This window comes from Triturus cristatus, chromosome 3_1, assembly GCF_964204655.1.
Source record: "Triturus cristatus chromosome 3_1, aTriCri1.1, whole genome shotgun sequence".
Taxonomy (NCBI): Eukaryota; Metazoa; Chordata; class Amphibia; order Caudata; family Salamandridae; genus Triturus; species Triturus cristatus.
Genome location: NC_140583.1, coordinates 653,741,921 through 653,761,196, shown reverse-complemented (window position 1 = coordinate 653,761,196; position 19,276 = coordinate 653,741,921). Strand labels below are relative to the sequence as shown.

Here is a 19,276-nt window from a genome sequence, read left to right as displayed (position 1 = left end):
TGCAGGTAATTGCATACCTACGTAGTAATCCCTTACGTCCATTGTTTTTACATATTCATACAACAATTTTGAAAACACATGGGTAGAAAAATCTGTTATTGACCTATCTTTATGTAAATAGTTTTTATATATTCTAGTTGGAACTACCTTTTGAACTTTCCCTATATTAGTTATGTTATCACTATGTCCTTCTAATGTATCTACAGTAACTTTAAATGAAATTAGTAGAGCAAGAATACTCCAAAGAAGCATTAATAATCCTGTACAACAACAACGCATTTTCACCATCTTCTAAGAAAGGTACATCTACTTTTGCTACTTTCTATGTTTGCCATCTTTCTAAAATGAGCCGTGTCTTTTGACTTCGCCTCTTCTACTTCACAACTAGTTTCTAACCCTAGGCTTCTAAACACCTACGTGGTTCTACCAGTTTTTGTCTTTTTCAGTATTTTATTGTTTTTCCATCAGTAATTTTCTTGTCTCATTCAGTTTGGCATCTCATCATCTTTCACCTTCCCTTCGTTTTCAACATACAGGTTGCCCTGAATATCCGCTTCTTCTCCAATATTGGACAAGATAACTCTCAGGATTTCCGATTCTTCATCTTCCTCAACCACTTCCAGTACAACCACCTCTGGATTTCCTTGGCTATCCGCCTCTTCCTTCACTTCAGGCAGGGCCACATATGTCCATTCCGGTGATTTATACTTCTGGTTAGGTTTTCTTGTTCGTTTTTTTTCTTTGACTACTGTCTGTTCTTCTTTCGATTTTTCCTGACTCGTTACTTCATTCACCTGTTCAGCTCTTGGCGAATTTACACGTGTCAGCCGATATCTCAGTCTCATTATTTAGTTTGGCCACACCTCGTCTTTGGACGCTCTTTTCAATTTACTCCCTTTATCATTCTTTTCAGTTCTCCAAGCTCTCTTTCTCAGAACTCGGCCTTCTGGTATTTCATCTTCGCTTTCCTCAGATTCTGTTTCAAGTTGATTTTTACCTTCAACGAGTTCTTTTTCCACCTCTTTTTTTTTCCCTACTTCTGTCCCTCCTCGAATCTCCGTCACGCAATCTTCCTGCTGACTACTTGTCCCTGCTTCTAACTGGATGTTGGAGTTTCCTACACCTCCTCGGGGGTCTTCCGCAGTAATCTTTCCCTCTCTCTCTGTATCTGGCACCTGTCCATCTAAAAGTGTTGTTTCAGGTGGAATTTCTCTCAATTTTTCATCTGGTACTTCCTTCTCACAGATTTCTTTTATTGTCTCTCCACTGTCCTTTTCTTTGTTCTTCTTTTGTTCTTTCGTGGATGAATGGGCTCTTTGTTCTGTCACTGAGTCTGAACTGGATTCAGAAATCTGCAATCTTTTCCTTAGGGAGTTACTTCTGGGGACCAAAGTTAACCTTGGATCTGTCTCCCCCCTTTCAGAGTTTTCTCCTTCTTTATCTTTTGGCTCTCCGTCATCTGACTCAGTACTGGATTCTGATTCATCAAAATACTCCTTTTCTTTACAATCAACTGGATTTGGAATTCTCAAAGTATGACTTGCATGGATCCAGTTCTTCAATCCAGCACACTTCACAGCTGTTGTAGTCAAGATGACTTGCCTTGGTTTTCCCCACCTGGGAACCAAACAGTTTCTTCTTCTGTGTACTTTTCTCCTTACCCAGTCCCCTGGGCTTAGATCATGAGCTGGCTTCTTTTCAAGAGTGGTGGCATCTGCTCCAACCTGATGAAACACAGAATGAACTGAGTCAGCCAGGCTTTTACAGTATTCCAATACCATGTCATCAGTTATTGTCATCAGCTTGTTGACTGGTATAAATACATGTCTCATTGCGCGTCCCATGAGGATCTCATGAGGACTCAGACCAGTAGTTCTGTCTGGTATTGATCTAATAGTCATGAGTACTAGAGGCAAGACATCGGGCCATTTCATACCTGTGGCTAAACACATTTTCCCTATTCTGTTTTTGATGGTACCATTCATTTGTTCTACTACACCAGAAGCCTCTGGTCGGTAGGCACAATGCAGTTTTTGTCGTACATTTAATGCTTCACAAATCAGTTTTATTATCTCATTATGAAAATGTCCTCCTCTGTCTGATTCAATTGTTACTGGGAACCCAAACCTAGGTATAAATTCCCTCAACAATAGTTTTGCCACTGTCATTCCATCATTTCTTCTTGTTGGGAACACCTCTACCCACCTGGAGAATAGGCACACCATCACCAAAACATACCTCAACCTGTTACAAGGAGGCATTTCAATTAAATCTGCTTGCATTCTGGTGAAAGGCCCTCCCTCTCGACCTATTGTTCTTAGACTCACCACTGTCTTTCTTCCTGGATTGTATTGCTGACAAATTAGACATCTTTGACAAATACTCTCCGCCACAAGCCTGAACTTGGCATTATACCAAGTTTGTTTAAAAGACCTAATCATTGCGTCTCTCCCTATTTGTCCCTGTCCATGCTACATCCGTGCCATGGCAGACATCATGCTATCAGGCATTACTGGTCTTCCATCTCGATAGACCCACACATGATCTTTCTCTCTTGGTGCAAATCCTGCTTTTACCCACTGTTTTACTTCTTCCTCTCCTGCTTCTTCCTGCAATTGTCTTACCTCCTCCCATGTTCCCACAGTGTTAGTAAACATTGGGAAACACGAAACCAATTCTTTTTCCTTTGCCCGATTGATTGAATTCTGATTTTGTGCACAATACTGTGCCATGTCATTGGCAAATTTATTTCCAGTGGCAATGTAATCACCACTGCGACTATGAGCAGCACATTTTACCACAGCCAATTGCCTGGGCAGCTGTATTGCCTCAAGCAACCTTCCAACCACTTCAGCATTCTTAATGGGAGTCCCACTTGAGGTCAGGAAACCTCTCTGCAGCCAAATTTGGCCGAAATCATGGACCACCCCGTAGCCATACTGGCTATCAGTTATCACAGTCACTCTCACACTTTTCCCAATCTTACATGCTCTGGTCAGGGCGATAAGTTGAGCTACTTGGGCCGACCTTACTCCTTTCAAATAGGATGCTTCCATCACTGCTGTAACTGTACATACTGCATATGCTGCACTTAGCACTCCATCATCTGTTCTCAAACAAGATCCATCAACAAACATGACATAATCACTTTCTGGTAAAGGGTCATCTTTTATGTCAGGCCTTGGTTTTGTACAAAAATCGAGTACATCCAAACAATCATGATCTGCTTCATCTCTTACCTCCACATGCGCTACATCAGACAACAATGTTGAAGGATTCACATTCACGCATCTCACAAGACTCACATTTGTTGCTCCCAAAATGGCGTTTTTATATTTAGTCAGTCGGCTGTGCGTCATATACTGAGTACGACTCCTTGTTAAAAGAATCGCCACATCATGAGGTACAAACACTTTCACAGGATACCCCATCACAATTCCTTCACTCTGTTCCAAACTTCGACATGTAGCAGCTACTGCTTTCAGACACCCAGGAAGGGCTACAGCTACTGGGTCCAACATATATGAAAAATATGCAATTGGTTTCCTCAGTTTTCCATGCTTCTGTATTAGAACAGAGAGTGCACATCCATTTCTCTCACTGCAATACAACTCAAACTCCTTGTCATAGTCAGGCATCCCTAATGCAGGCGCTTCACACAATCCTTCTCTCAATTTCTTGAATGCTGCCAACTCCTCTTTGTTCAAATCAATTGGATCTCTCGCATCACTTCTTGTCAGTCGTACCAAAGGTTTTGCAATCAGTGAGAAATTTCCTATCCATTGACGACAATATCCAACCATTCCCAAAAACATTCTCACTTCTCTTTGGGTCATTGGTGGACTCATTCTTTTTATGATCCTGATTCTATCTATGGTTATTTTCCTGTGTCCTTTTTCAATGCTGTGTCCCAAATATTGGACTTCTCTTTTACAAAATTGTAATTTTGATGGTGATACTTTTAGTCCTCCATCTGCCAAATGATTTAACAAAGCTACCGTGCCTTCCTCACAGGCTTCACGCGTTTTCGATGCCACAAGTAGGTCATCGATATACTGGACTAGTACTGAATTTTCAGGCATTTCTAGACTCTCCAAAGACTTTTTCAATAGCTGATTAAATATTGAGGGACTTTCTGTATATCCCTGTGGAATTCGGCACCACGCCAAAATACGCTCGCCGAAACGAAATGCAAAAATGTGCTGACTGTCATGGTGCAATGGGATGGAAAAGAATGCATGGCACAAATCAATCACTGTGTACCATTCTGCATCATGAGGAATCTGATACAAAATCACAGATGGATTCGATACAATGGGACAACATGGTACAACAATTTTGTTTATCTTTCTCAGATCTTGCACTATTCTGAACTTCCCACTAGGCTTTTTCAAACTCATTATCGGCGAATTACATGGACTACTCATTATTTCTCTCAAAATTCCTTGTTTTATCATTTTCTCAATCACAGGAGTAACTCCTTCGATTATTTCAGGGGTCAATTTATATTGTGGGACATTTGGATAACATACTCCTTCTTTTAAGGTTATCTTTACTGGATCTACATTCCTCATCAATCCTACATCTTCTCCTGTGAAGTCCCAAACTTCTGCTTTTACTGATTGTTTCAATTCTTTTGGTAGTTTGTCAGGGTTGAATACAGCATATGTTCCTGTAACCTCTTTCTCTCTGTTTGCCAATGTCATTTTATACAACACGTCATCATCTGGTGTTTCAAAGGCTATTCCCTCTGGAGTACAAAATATAGTGCAATTCATCTTGCACAATAAATCCCTACCTAACAAGTTCACAGGACTAGTGTCACACACTACGAATCTGTGCATTTCAGAAAATTTCCCTATACTAACTTTCACTGGTTCTGTAAGATAAGTTTTAATCTGTCTGTTGGAGACCCCAACTACTTGGATCGTTTCATCCGAGAGAGGAAGATTCTTAACATCAGCTGATCTAACAGTTGATCGAGTAGCACCAATATCAACTAGGAAAGTAATATTTTTGTTATTAACTTTTCCATCTACAAATGGGCCTGTCTGGTCTACTTCTAGAGTTGCGCCCAGTACGCACTCTTCTTCCTCCCTTCGGCACAGTCAATAACCCTCTTCTGAATCGCTTTCATCGCGTTGCAGCCAATACTGTGAAGCAGCGCTAGCGCGTTGCAGCTTATTTACCTGTTCTTCGTTGTAGAATCCATTCTCCTTACTATACTTCTGGCAATTTTTGTTCTGTGGAAAAGGTGGTTTTGACACCTGATTCTGTTGTGTTACACCCTGCTGCTGTCGTTGCTGTTGACCACTCACCTCATTCTGCACCTGTGGATTCAAGGATGAATTTTCATCATTAGTACTTGGTGGATTCTTACACTCGGATTTCCAATGCCCTATCCTACCGCAATTATGACACGGAAATTTCTTTTTAGCTTCCTCAATATTCCCTTTATTTTTCCCAGGATTAAATCTTGGTTTTGACCCTGCTTGTTCCACTAATTGTGCTTCCTGTCTCTCTGCTGCTCTTACCTGTGCCCACATTGCCTTCTCTTTCAGTTTTCGCTGTTTTGTTTCAATTTCATCACTGAAATATTTAGCATGTCTCAATACTTCGTCTATTTTCTTGTTTTGCCAATCTACCGTATGCTGTTTTATCATTTCACTAATTTCTGGACGAAGACCATATACAAACCTGTATACGAAATGACTCAAATCCTTGTCACTCAAATTCTCATCTCCACTGAATTGTTTAAAGGCTAAAATTAACCTCTCATGATAGGCATGTACTGATTCTTTGCTTTCTTGATGTGTTCTGTCAATTTTCCCCCAATCTATCTCATTAGGGGGTACTTTGTTCTTCAAAAATGCCATAACCTGTTCGTATTTCTTCATTACCTCAGGGTCTGGAGCCCCTGTCTTAGGATCCCTTGGGTATTCCTGTGTTGGCCAATCTATTACTATTTTACATTCCGTCCATAGATCCCCTGGTACAATTATATCAAACAGGCTATTCAAATCAATCCATAATACTTTGGATAATTTCACAAATCTGTCCACCTGTCTATACCACTCGACAGGTTTTTCACGCAGTCCAAGGGAATCATTTGTAAATGACAAAATATCTTGTCTAGTCCATGGGACATGCACATATCCTCCTCCTGGAATCTCTCTCATAGGGTATTCTGTCACAACCTTCTCTTTTTCTCTCATAGGATAGGCTGAAAACGTTTTGTCTGAAACTTCGTCTCGCTTACGATACCATCTGCTCTTCCATTTGTCCACATCTCCCCATTTTCTCAACAAAATAATTATATCCTTAATCTGAACTATTCTTCCTGTGGTATTCATGTTTTCAATGTCTTTTTCCGTGAAATCTACTCGATAGGGTTTCTGTAAGGCTTTTACCTTTTCAATATCAATGCCCATTTCATTTGCCACTTCTCCTAATCTTTCATGAAGATTTTTCGCTCTCCATGTTACGCTTTTGCACAGAAATAACAACTCCTCATCTTGGTAGGTTTTTAACTTCTCTGTCTGGATATTTCCTACTATTAATTCTTCTAGTACCATTCGTAATTTAGCTACATCTATTGACTGAGATTCCTTGTCTTTCTTTTGCAAGCTTCTCAACCATTCACTCAACTCCTCTGTAGACGGTCCTACTGGCTTCTCTACATTTCCTTGTCCGAAATCTTTTTAAGTTTCTGACATTGTCTCTATCATTGTCATACATTTTTCTGCACAGTTTTACCCTACAACCGGGTTATTTGAAAAATGTGGTTCAATCATACTCATAGTTTGTCTCCATGGATTCTCACTCTGACTCATCGTTGGTTGTTCAACCGATTTATTACTTTTATAAGGAACTGTCAAACAATGTTCACTGTCTTTCTGCTTGTCAAAAATAGGCAATACTGGACCTATCGTTACTGGAACAGTTTCCGCTTCCAGATTCTTAGTCAATTCTCTTATTTTCTCCGTTAGTTCTAGGGTTGTTTTGGCTAATTCTGCTGAATTTTCTCCATCCAATTTTCCTCCAGACTTCTTTTCTACCTCTCTAATAGGATTGTTTCTTCCCAAATCTTGGAACTCTGGTTCCGATTTTATGATTCATACTGTTTCTTTCATTGGGGCACTTGGAGTTAATATTTCTGGTTCTGGTCGGTATGGTGGTGGATTCTTATAGAACATATCATCAAGAACATCATCCTCGGACTCATTCCCTCCATACCCTCTCGCTTCCACATTATGCCTCTTTTCTACACACTTTCGTCCTTCATTCTCTCCTGCACTTCTTACGGGAAACAAGCCCTCAGTCATACTCGCATTCCGCCACCTTCTCATTCGATCATCATGCGTCTCATGTCCGTATGATCTGCCAAACAGGTACCTATATCCACTACCATTTCTCTGTCTTTCTCGGTCATGCATCTCGTCTTCCCATTCCGTCAAAGCCTCAAATTGAGTCGGTCTAGGTCTCGGTTCTAAATTCATCATTTTCTCTCTCAAATATCTCAAAACAGCCAAATTAAATGAACCATGTTCTGGAAAAGCTAACGTCCTCCTTCGTATACTTAATCCAGTTGTCTAACCAAATACAGGTGTGATATCCATATTTCGCAATCATTAAGGATGCAGGGGTTATCGGTGGTGGAAGTAACTGTCCTTCCCTAATTTTGATCGATTTGTCCTTCTTAAACCACTTCTTAATTTTACCAAACCATGACTTTTTCTCTTTTTCTGATGGATCGTAATACATTTTCCCTTCTTTTCGTGTCTTACTAGTTTCTCCCTACAACTGTACCGCTATTCTGTCCAATCGCAGCGCGACTCACACTAACGCACCAATCCGGAGCGTCTACGTCGCTCTCTCAATCCTCAAATCCCAGCGCGACTCACACTAACGCACCAATAGGGAGCGTTTTACGTCACCCTGTATTTCTCCACTCCTAGCGCGGCGCACACTAACGCACCAATCCGGAGCGTTTTAAAGTTCTGACCGACTGTCCTATCCCAGCGTGGTCGTACTGACGTCAGCAGCCGCTGCGGCAGCTCCTGCTCCTGTCTACCCCTCCTTTACAAATCTGCTCAGTAAGTTTTTGTTTCAATTTCTACAATTCTGTTAGTTACAACATGAAAACATCTCCATTGTCCGCTTCGCTAACTAAAGAATAGCAATAGACCTTTCTCACGAGAATTCCATCTTTCCCGAGAGCAGCGCTTACCTCTGCCCTACTACGGAATCGTTACTTCCGTTAATAAAGTAGCACATCCCTCTACTTCACCCTTCTAACAAGCATTAGCTAACTGTTTCTCTAGTATTTAAGACACATAGTTGGAGACCCAATGCTCCTGAGAAATAAACCCAGAGTTTCGCAATTAACCCAAATGCTATTTCGTTCGCGCACTTTCACAATAGAAAATGTAGTACATTCAAGCAGAATCCTGTCTTTCCCGAGAACAGCGAACAGTCTGTCCTACTACAGAATTATGACACACGTTAACAAAGCAGCGCTTCCCTCTACTTTGTCCTTCTAGCAAGCTCAGAGAATACCTATTACCTTTCCAGTGATAAGCGTTATCGGAATGCCAGTTGGATCCCTGGTACCTAAGACCAGAATTTCACAAGTAACCTTCGCTATCATACACACTTCTCTCACACAGAAAATGTCTTTAATGGCAACACACGACGATGTCACCGAATCGAACCCAGACAATGCGTCGTGCAACTTCAATCGTTACACTTTTTCTCCTGTGTACCTACAGGATAACAACAATTCCGTCTTTCCCGAGAACAGCGCTTACCTCTGCTCTACTACGGAACCGTTACAAACTTCCGACTTCCTACATCCCAGAAGCCGTGCAAACAACATAAAACTCAACACGACTCAACATAGAGTGTTAGTCAATAAATCAATATCAATAACCAATAATCAATAAGCTATTTACAAGCAATAATCACCAAACCAAGACAATAAAACCATTGTCTTGCTACCAGAAAACTAATCCAGCGCAAAACGTCAAATTCCCCCTTCGGCACAGACCAACTACCTCGGCATCCAATTCACTCACATACATTCATTGGTGGGGCCCATAACACCAAAATACTTACTCTCGGTTGACCTGTTTTCTGAGGGAAAATACGTTTCTCAACGCTGACATGAGAGGAATACATTTACTTTTCCCTAAACACATTGACATTTAAACCTAAGATATCCCTCCCATACGGAGATAGATCATTTAGTTGAATAGGTAATTGATGATTAACTCGTCTACCTTTGCTCTATTACTTTTCCCTTAATCTTCTTCTTCAAATAATCAACACAACACATTTGTCAATTGATCAATTATCTTTATCTAAGAAATATTGAAAGAAATGTTAGAAATCTTCATTAGCATTTCAGAGCATCATATTTACCTATTCTGGCTAAAGTCGTCCTCTAAGTCAGTCAGTCATAGAGAATTTATTCAGCAAAGTTTTAGGCCGCAATTCAGTCTCTCATAGATTCAGGATAACAGCTGTCCAGCAGTGTCACCGTCCTCTCCGTCAGCATAACGTCAGGAAATCGAGTTCGTCAAGAAGAGCAAGAGCGAGGCGATAGCGTAGCATTCCTACCCTAATTCCCTACCTACTTTTATTATGGAAATAATGTCAAAAAGTATCAAGATCGGGGTTTAGAGAGTTCTTATTGGTCAATTTTGTCTTGCATGGTACAGGTCTCAGGGTGTCGAATAATGAAGTCATCCAACTTGCTTATTCCGGCTTTTAAATCAAGCATTGTCTTTTCTTTTGGATTGGTTCCCAGAACGACCTTGGAGGGTACATGTTCTCCCAGGGTCAGGTCCAGGCCACTGTGGCTGGCGGTGACGCATGCGCACTTCACCCAGAACCTCGTGTTGTCAGGGCAGTCACGTTTAACGTCTCGTTCAGCCATCTTGTTTAGGCCGAAATGGTCAACTTAAGCAAAAGAAACACAAAAACGTAATTAAAACATAGAAATGGCTTATAAAATGTTATCCCCTTGCTAATACCCATATGTGTGTGTATTTATCTAGCAGAAGCAACACTCAGAGTGGTTTATACTCACTGAATAAAGCACAAATCACAAATACATCACTTAAAGCAACATATAACATATATTATTCTAATTTTCTACTATGAATATGCGTACACTAGTTAATTCACAGATGAGTGGGATTCTCCACTAAAATACGAACCCATGTTATTGAAGTATTTAGGGATTTTCGTGACAACAGACCGAGATAGGTTTTATACCAATAACCTTGATAGGGTCCTAGAGAATTATACAAATCTTGTCAAGCATTGGCAATGACTCCCCTTATCAATGTTCGGCGGGGCGGCACTGTATGAGATGATGTTTTAAAGCGGCGGATGCAACAACGAGGGAACTGTTGTGGAATGGGCGATCCCCTTGGATAGCACTCTCGGCCCTGACTAGAAAACCCTACGAGTGGGGAGTGGCTCTTCCAATTCTAAAATTATACTACTGGGCATCCCAGCTACTGGTGGCCAATGACTGGGTGTCTGTGAGCCAGCAGCACCCTGCCCTTATGGCAGACAGGCTGGACGTGGACCCTAGTGGATACCTGTACAGGGATACTGAGCAAACGCATTGTCACACTTAATGGCAACAGTAGTGCTATTGTGGAAAAAAGCAACAGTGAACATTGTTGTGGTAGAAGTTAACACTGAAGACACACTTATGGGAAACTGAGGTATTGAAGGACCTACGGAAAATAGAAGGATCCAGGAAGTGGGACTAGATGAACATCTCTAAAATACGGGGCATTTGGAAGGATGGGTAAGGGATACTCATTCAGGAACTTCAGAAACAATACGATATGGATATTAGTCAGATTCTCCTCTTCATGCAGATGAGAGTTTTGTCTTGTGTTTAATGTTTGTCTGAGGGTTGCAAAACTAGTGAAAAGATCTTTTAAAAAAGGCAGAATGATTTTCTCACAATCCCTGTGTTAGACTTAGCCCCTTCTGCAGAGTCATCCTCAGACTTTTTGCCTTCACCCTCCTGTTTTCTTAACCAACTTTTGTTGACTTTTAAGACTGTGCACTTTACTGCTGTTGACCAGTGCTAAAGTGCTTGTGCTCTCTCCTCTAAACAAGGTGAAATTGGTTTACACCCAGTTGGCACATAATTTACTTGCAAGTCCCTAGTAATGTGGTACTACATGTACTCAGGGCCAGTAAATTAAATGCCCCTAGTGGGCCTTCAGCACTGATGGTGCCACCCACTTAGTGAGCCCTTCAAACGTGTCTTAGGCCTACCATTACAACCTGCGTATGGTAGTTTTATGCTGCCATTTCGAGCTGGCAAAATAAACCTTTTGGCAGTCTAAACCTTCTTTTCTAATACATATTAGCCATCCCTAGGGTAGGCCCTAAACAGTCCATAGGGCAGGTTACTGTGTATTTAAATAGTTGGACATGAACATTTACGTTTTACATGTCCTGGTAGTGAAAAACTTTTACATTTGTTTTTTACTACTGCAAAGCCTACCTCTTCCATAGGATAACATTGGGCTGCCTTATTACATTTAATAAGTGCTAATGTTTGATTGAGAACAGGTAAACATTTCATGTCTGGTGTCTGAGAGATTGTAGTTAGAATACTATTTAATGGTAAAGTCGGGTTGTTCATTACAATTTTTAAAATGCCACTCTTAGAAAGGTGAACAGAAAGCCTGGATAAGTATCCAGGGACTCAAAATGCACTACTAGCAATGTCACTTAGTCCAAAGTGTACAAAATTATTAACAACAAGCTTTATAAGTTTATAAAGCTTCTAAACAAATAATCAATGAATTATGACCTTTATCTGTGATTTTCAGTGCGTTTCATAGCATATCAAGTAAAGAAGATATCCAAAGATCCACTTTTATTCAGTCCATAGCAGAGTTTTTTTTTTTAACAACAGATAATCATGTTTTCTCATCGTGATTAATTGGGTAACAGTGTTTCGTATCCTTGTATCCTGTCCTAATGCATTTCGGGCGGAATTTTGCCCTTCGTCAGGGGGATCTATAACATCAATAATTACTATAAGTATCACGAGGATATCAAACTGTCCACAAAAAATAGTTTAAATGTTATGATATTCATAATGAAAAAACGAGCAAACGAGTAGCAGGGCTCTAGTTATCAAATGTTAAGTATAAATGATCGTGAAGTTTATAAAAATTTGCTTAAAAAGAGCACTTAAGTGAAAAATGGTGCAAGAGTAAAGTAGGAAGCTTGACAGACCAAAAAGTAGAGGATTAGAAAAGACGACCACCGTATCATGCATAAGTGACAAGTGAGAAAGAACATGCCGAGTTTGCAGGGTGACTTTACAAATGTGAAAAAATACGGTCTGCAGTGTGGTTAAATCCACCCGTAGTGAAATGCTTCAAAGATAAGGAGTACCTACGAACTATGCTGACAATGCGGCGAGTCGACAGCTCGCAATGAGGTACCAGTATAGATTAAAAAGTATGTAAAAGAAACTATAGTGAGGTTACAAAGTGGGTGGTGAAAATGTCGCATGGACAATGAAAAAGGCGGGATGATTACCTTAAGGACGATAGGAAAGTAAATCGCGGTTTTAAGCATTTCACTACGGGTGGATTTAACCACACTGCAGACCGTATTTTTTCACATTTATAAAGTCACGCTGCAAACTCAGCATGTTCTTTCTCACTTGTCACTTATGCATGATACGGTGGGTGTCTTTTGTAATCCGCCACATTTTGGTCTGTCAAGCTTCCTATTTTACTCTTGCACCATTTTTCACTTAAGTGCTCTTTTTAAGCAAATTTTATAAACTTCACGATCATTTATACTTAACATTTGAAACCTAGAGCCCTGCTACTCGTTTACTCGTTTTTTCATTATGAATGTCATAATATTTAAAAAAAAATTGTGGACGGTTTGATATCCTCGTGATACTTATAGTAATTATTGATGTTATAGATTACCCTCACGAAGGGCAAAATTCCGCCCGAAATGCATTGGGAAAGGATACAAGGATACGAAACACTGTTACCCGATTAATCACGATGGGAAAATCATGATCATCTGTTGTTAAAAAAAATACTCTGCTATGGACTGAATAAAAGCGGATCTTTGGATATCTTCTTTGCTTGATATGTTATGAAACGCACTGAAAATCAGAGATAAAGATCATGATTCATTGATTATTTGTTTAGAAACTTTATAAACTTGTAAACTTTTTTTTGTTAAAAATGTTGTACACTTTAGACTAAGTGACAGTACTAGTAGTGCACTTTGAGTCCCTGGATACTTATCCAGGCTTTCTGTTCACTTTTGTATTTAGGAGGCCGTCAGAACGCCATACAAGGTGCACACTCTCACATTATAACTTCTGAAAATTAGATTACTCTATTGAACTGGATTACATTCGAGTGCACGTGTGCTTCATTTTTAAATGTGTTACTCTTAGAAAGGTGTCATTTTCCTACCCTAACTATTTGGTGCCTGTAGCCTGTTCCTGGGTCCCATGACTGGATGTAGTTGACAGGTGGACTTTGTTTATTCCTCCCAGACAGCCACACAATAGAGGGATCAGGTGTGCATGGATAGGCTATCAGCTGGCATGATGGGGGGTGGAGATGGGCACAGCCCCACTTGCAACTGAATAGGCTGTGCTCTGCCTTCACACAAATGGCTTGTCACCACAGCATTATTCATGCAGCTAGCTTTGAGCTAAGGTAGAGTAGGTAGAAAATGTCAAGGACTTCAAAGGGAATTCTCTAGAAACTTCCCCTCCTCCAAAGTGGGCACCAGGTATTAATAATGGACCACCAGACCCAACTCTACAGTATGCTCTTGGACCAGTGGACACTACAGAAGAAGGACTACTGTGCTGCTTTGCTTCCAGAAGAACTGCCACTCTGCTGCCCTGCCACTCTGCTACTTTGCTGCCTGCTGCCCTGCTGGCTGAGAAGGAAGACTAGACCTGCATCCTTTGTCCCAGGCTAAAGTGATTCCAAGGGTCAGTTGGCTGCCCTCCTGTTCTGAACTACAGGAACATAAGAAGTTCTAGGGGCTCCCTGCAACTGGACCTGCGTGAGCCCTGCTAGTTTCCGCTGGAGTGAGTTCCTGATCCCAAAGTGGTGCCACTCAGGTCCTGAACCCTTGGTGTAGAGTCAGTTGAGGTGTCTTCTCAAGAAAAGGAGAAATCCTGATTTTTGGGCTCTTTGTTAATGGGGCCAATCGAGCCAAGATCTTGCCACCCGCACAACCGCCAATGCAGTGAAGCTCTGGTGAACCCGACTATTTACGACTTGTTACGCCCGGCAACACAAGATCTGCACTTTGTGCTACAGCATCAACAACTTGCCGAGACCGCCAATGTGGAGCTCCCGCAATGGCCGTCTGGGACGCCTGACAGGATCTTTGTGCTACAGCAATAACTGTCCAACATCAACGACCATCTATAATGCTTCCCTGCTCCTTGTTGCACCTTCCACCGTGAATGGAACTTTTCTCATTGGACTTTGAAGGCAGCTCTTTCAGAGGACTAACTTCGTCCCTGTATCCGACCTACGTTCCATTGTGATATACTTGAACTCGTGACTTTCACCTGGTCCAGCACAACTGGATGACTGTGAATGGCACTTTGTGCTTTTAGGTGCTTTACCTACCTGAAATCTTTAAAATTGCATATCTCTAGTTCTACTGATTTGATTTTTGTAATTTTTGCGTCAAATAATTTATTACATTTTATTCTATTTGTCTAATGTGGTTTGGGATTCATGTGTTGTGTATTCATTTTATTATTGTTTGAAATGCTGCAGAACTATTTTACACATTGCCTCTAAGTTTAGCCTCATTGCTTTTGTGCCAAGCTACGAGAGGGTTGCTTGTGACTTCACCCTGACAGAAATTGTAGCAGCTGCATGAGTAGGGTTTCACTCCCCTCAACAAGTAACCTAATTTACAACAGCCTATCAGTATGGTATAAAGATGCTTAGACTTCATACACATTCAATCTGGGCTACTGAAAGGCCTGCTCTTGCTGCCCAGCCTAAGCCTGGCCTGTTTATGTTAGGTATGGGTTTATGCTAGCCTGCTCTCCTGGGCCTTTCTGCCCTAGATGAGGAACTGGACTCTGAGGAGTAACTGAAGTAGCACAGACAGCATAGTCCAGACTATCCCATAGAGGCCCTAAACTGGCTGGCCTTTTCCTAATATTGAAAACTAACACCCATACCCTGTCCTTTAACACCGTCTAGTGGCACCAGCCCATCCTATCCTTTTTAGTTGAGTACATCTCACTGCTTGTTGGGAAATATCAGCCTCACAACCCCTAACATTATTGACTGAGCTTAGCCCCTGGTACCAAGACCTTGATTCCTGCCTCTGGCGCCTCTCTTTACAATAGTTCAATGTTGCTTTAGGTATAGACGGTCAAGTAAGCACTTTTCTGTGTGGAAAGTGGTTGGACTGTGTTTATGGGATTAAAGTGCAACCATTATTTCACAGAATGCAGCCCTTTACAGTGCAGTACACAGTATCCTGTTGCCTTAAGATAGATATAGGCTAACCTATTTAGGAGGGACTTTCAAACTGGCTAGTTTAAACAGGATTGTTTTGCAGCACAGCACCATAGTTGGTGTATGATGGTTTTCTGTATCTGGCAAAGCTCAACATTGTATTGGAGTGCCACTTTGAAATATGCTAACATACTTGCTAGATGCTGAACTATGTACAACAAATAATGGGGTTTGTTAACACATAAAAATGTATGATTGCAAAGTGTTCAAATAAAGGCAAACGGATCAAAATAGCTGCTATGTCTGACCCCTGACAGAGAGCCCAGTGCTAGTTGTACTTTTGAAATTATAAAAATGTATTCTCCCCTCGGTTTACTGTGGTTATACAATGCACCCTCCCTCTCTCTCCATGCCCAGCCACAAGACCTGAAACCAGCTGAGGCTCCCCAAAATTCTTGGATTTTTTAAAATGTTCCTCTAATGGTGTGGCCTTTTGCTTGCAGGTGACGGAGCAGTATCTCAGCACGCTAGCCTCAGTGTTTTTCAAGAATCAGCTGAAGTCGGACGTCACCCTGTTCCCGGATCTAGCTCCATACCTGCGCTACCTACTGCCTTCCGACATCTGGACCCTCCCCTTGCTGCAGGAGAACCCAGATGTGTACGTGCTTATGGTCACCGATCTAGTTGCAATAATGCTTGAAGGATCCTGGACAACATATTGTTTAACATCAGTTCTGCCCCAACCCTTCTCCAATTCAGACAAATGCTGAAAGATGCACTTCTTCAGGGCACACCAGATCTCCACCCAATAGGATTCATCACCCAGGCGCATCATGCTTCTTTGTAACCAATCAGAGCTCAGGGCTTGGTCTGCCCTCTGTTGCTCTCTAGTTAGGTTTCCTCTCCACAAATGTGTACTTAGGTCTGTTGTATACTGTTGAAGTTGCGTTTATATAACACCATCCCTTGTGAGCAGTGCTTAATTTGACAGGAGAAGTGCAGGTACCTGAAACTCTGCTCAGAAGCCAGTGGCTGGTGCAATTAAACATTGGTGCACTGAATACCAATGCTAGTGGTCTTTCATCTACTACCAGACATTCCCTACCCCTTTTTCTCGACCTTGCAGGTTCTGGCTTTCTCCCTTTGTGGTGGTTTTCTGGTCCTTCTCTTCCTCCATCTTTCCAATCTATGGGCCCGATTCACAAAAGTAATCTGAGACAAAATCCTAACTTTATGACTTTCGGTATTCACAAAAGGCATTTAGTAGTATTAAAGTTAGGATTCCTAACTTTACTACAACTAAACTGAGAAAAATCCTAACTTTTCGACTTTTGGTATTCACAAAAGGGATTTAGTAGTAGTAAAGTTAGGATTACTAACTTTACTACTACTAAACTGGGACAAAATCCTAACTTTACGACTTTCGGTATTCACAAAAGGTATTTAAGAGTAGTAAAGTTAGGAATCCAAACTTTACTACTACTACATGCCTTTTGTGAATACCGAAAGTCGTAAAGTTAGGATTTTGTCTCAGATTACTTTTGTGAATCGGGCCCTGTGTGTTTTTTCCTTTCCTGCACTTTGTAGATATTTGATGCAGAAAAATAAGTGCTGGTACCCAAAAGTAAGTGCAGGTGGCCCCCACTGGCAACTATCGCCTCAAATTAAGCACTGCTTGTGACCAGTAGTGGTCGCTGGTATTGCGAAGTGGTGGGCGTGGGAGGGGGAACACAAAAAAAATAAACAGAATCATGAATATATAAAAAAGCACTTACTGCTCCGACAGAGGCCCCCTTGCTCCCGATCCTCGCCTCGTGTCTGGGAACTACTACACACTGAGAAGGCTCCCAGCCGCCAATCCCAGCACTGCTCTCATGCCCGGAATACTATTGGTTTGGTTTGAGCGCCCTGTACGCTCAGACCAGCCGCGGCCCTTGCAGGTAAAAGCGGTGGGGCCGGGTGAGGGGGATTTTGACGGACGAGGGAAAATTAAACAAATAATTAATTTTTCCTCTTCATCTTCCGTCAAAATCCCCCCTCACCTGGCCTCACCGCTCTTACCTGCACGGGCAACGGCTGGCTCAGACATGGACTGGGAGCCTGTGTTGGTTCTCCACCCAGCTGTACAACACAGCTCAGGTTGGAGAAAGGCTAAGTGAGTATGACAGTTTGGCCGGCCCTAGACGGCCAGCCAAACCGTCACGCGCACTTAGCAGTGCCCACCATTCCCCCCTCCTCCCTGGTGCTGCTGCAGCACTATGGATGGCCCCACCCCTCCTTCAGCTCGGCTGGCAGCGTGCAGGCTGAAAAATAAAAGAACCTAATTTTCATTATCATTTCATTTTTATACTTTGCCTCTGCTTGCTTTCAGCAGGAGGGGCAAAATAAAATGATAATGACCTAATTTTCATTATCATTTCATTTTTATACTTTGCCTCTGCTTGCTTTCAGCAGGAGGGGCGACGCTCCTCCGCCATAACGGAGGAGCCACCCCTGTTTGTGAGGCTCCAAGTGCATTGACGGTCGGGTAGCATGGTACTGTATGGTAGTGCTATGGTTGGAAGGTTGTGTTTGTTCTGTGGCCTATATGGGTAATGTTTTGGTGTCATGAGCAAGGACCAGAGTTGTGCTCCTATAATTTATCATTGTGCCTAGGCATGATGCTGAAGTGAGATGGAGTGAAAGATGAGATGCTTAAGCATTAAAACTGGTGGATGGATGAGGAAAGAGTGTATGAATGAATTGTGACCTATAAGGGAAGTGTTTTCATTTTGACCATGTACATCCATGTCACTGCAATTAGGAGGCAAGAAGTGAGAATAGGCGAGGTCATGCAAGAATGCAGGTATCTACCATTCATTCACAGATGTAATCCACATTGAGAGTGAGCTAACCCTTAAATATAGTACAACCTGCTGTGCCCACAGAGGTGGCAGTGGAGGGACCCATGTAAATAGACATTTTATTGCAATTATTAGCAAATGTTCTGCCATTTTCAAGGAAGTTCAGACCAAGTAGTCAAAACAGGAGTGGTATATAAACCTCCCCTATGAGTGAGCATTATGGCAATTTCTCGTGGCATATGCTTTAACGGTAAATTCTGGAGTTGAAGAGACTCACTTCTTATATGCTCTTATTTGTTTACACGAGGTAGGCTGGCGTTTGACTTCTGGGTATATGAGTCCTGGACAGGTGGTAGATCAATCCTTTAAGCATTTCTGTGGGTCTGCTTTAGGGATCCTCACAAATATTGTGTGTTGGTTGTTTTGTAGACGAAGGCGGTACAGGGCTATCATTCTTTAGGATGGTCTGATAGATGCTCCTTGATTGAGACTGTGCTGTTATCATCATTGCATCGTCTTGTGAAATGCCAGATCTTCAGAGCCTCCCTGAATTGTATGTGGGTTTGAAGTTCCTTATTTTTGCTGGAAAAGAGTTCCAAATACGGAGAAGGATGTTCCTCAATTTGTTTCTTCTTGCAATATGGAATTGTACAATGAGTGATGCCTAGGGTCTTTAAAGTTGTGCACATTGTGAAGTGTAGCCAGCAAAGGGATACTAGAGCTGACGAAAATGATGTAAATTAATGTGCAGCAGTGTGAAGCAATGGTCTTGCACAGGTGTTTTGGATTGTATGTAGTTGCTGCAGTAGGGAGACTGAGATCTCCTAGTAGGGCCCATTTGCATAGTCAAGACTTGACTTAACACGGGAGGTGGTCACCTAAGGTTTATGTGGG

The 19,276-nt window shown here is 41.7% G+C and overlaps 1 protein-coding gene across 1 annotated transcript in view; it reads left to right on the top strand.

Annotated features, from left to right (window-relative positions):
* Window positions 1-19,276, top strand: part of LOC146860745 (uncharacterized) — a 317,920-nt gene that overhangs the window by 65,925 nt on the left and 232,719 nt on the right. The window contains exon 4 of the mRNA XM_085646168.1: window positions 16,043-16,197. Coding sequence (XP_085502294.1) covers window positions 16,043-16,197 — 155 coding nt within the window. The remainder of the gene's footprint in view (window positions 1-16,042; window positions 16,198-19,276) is intronic.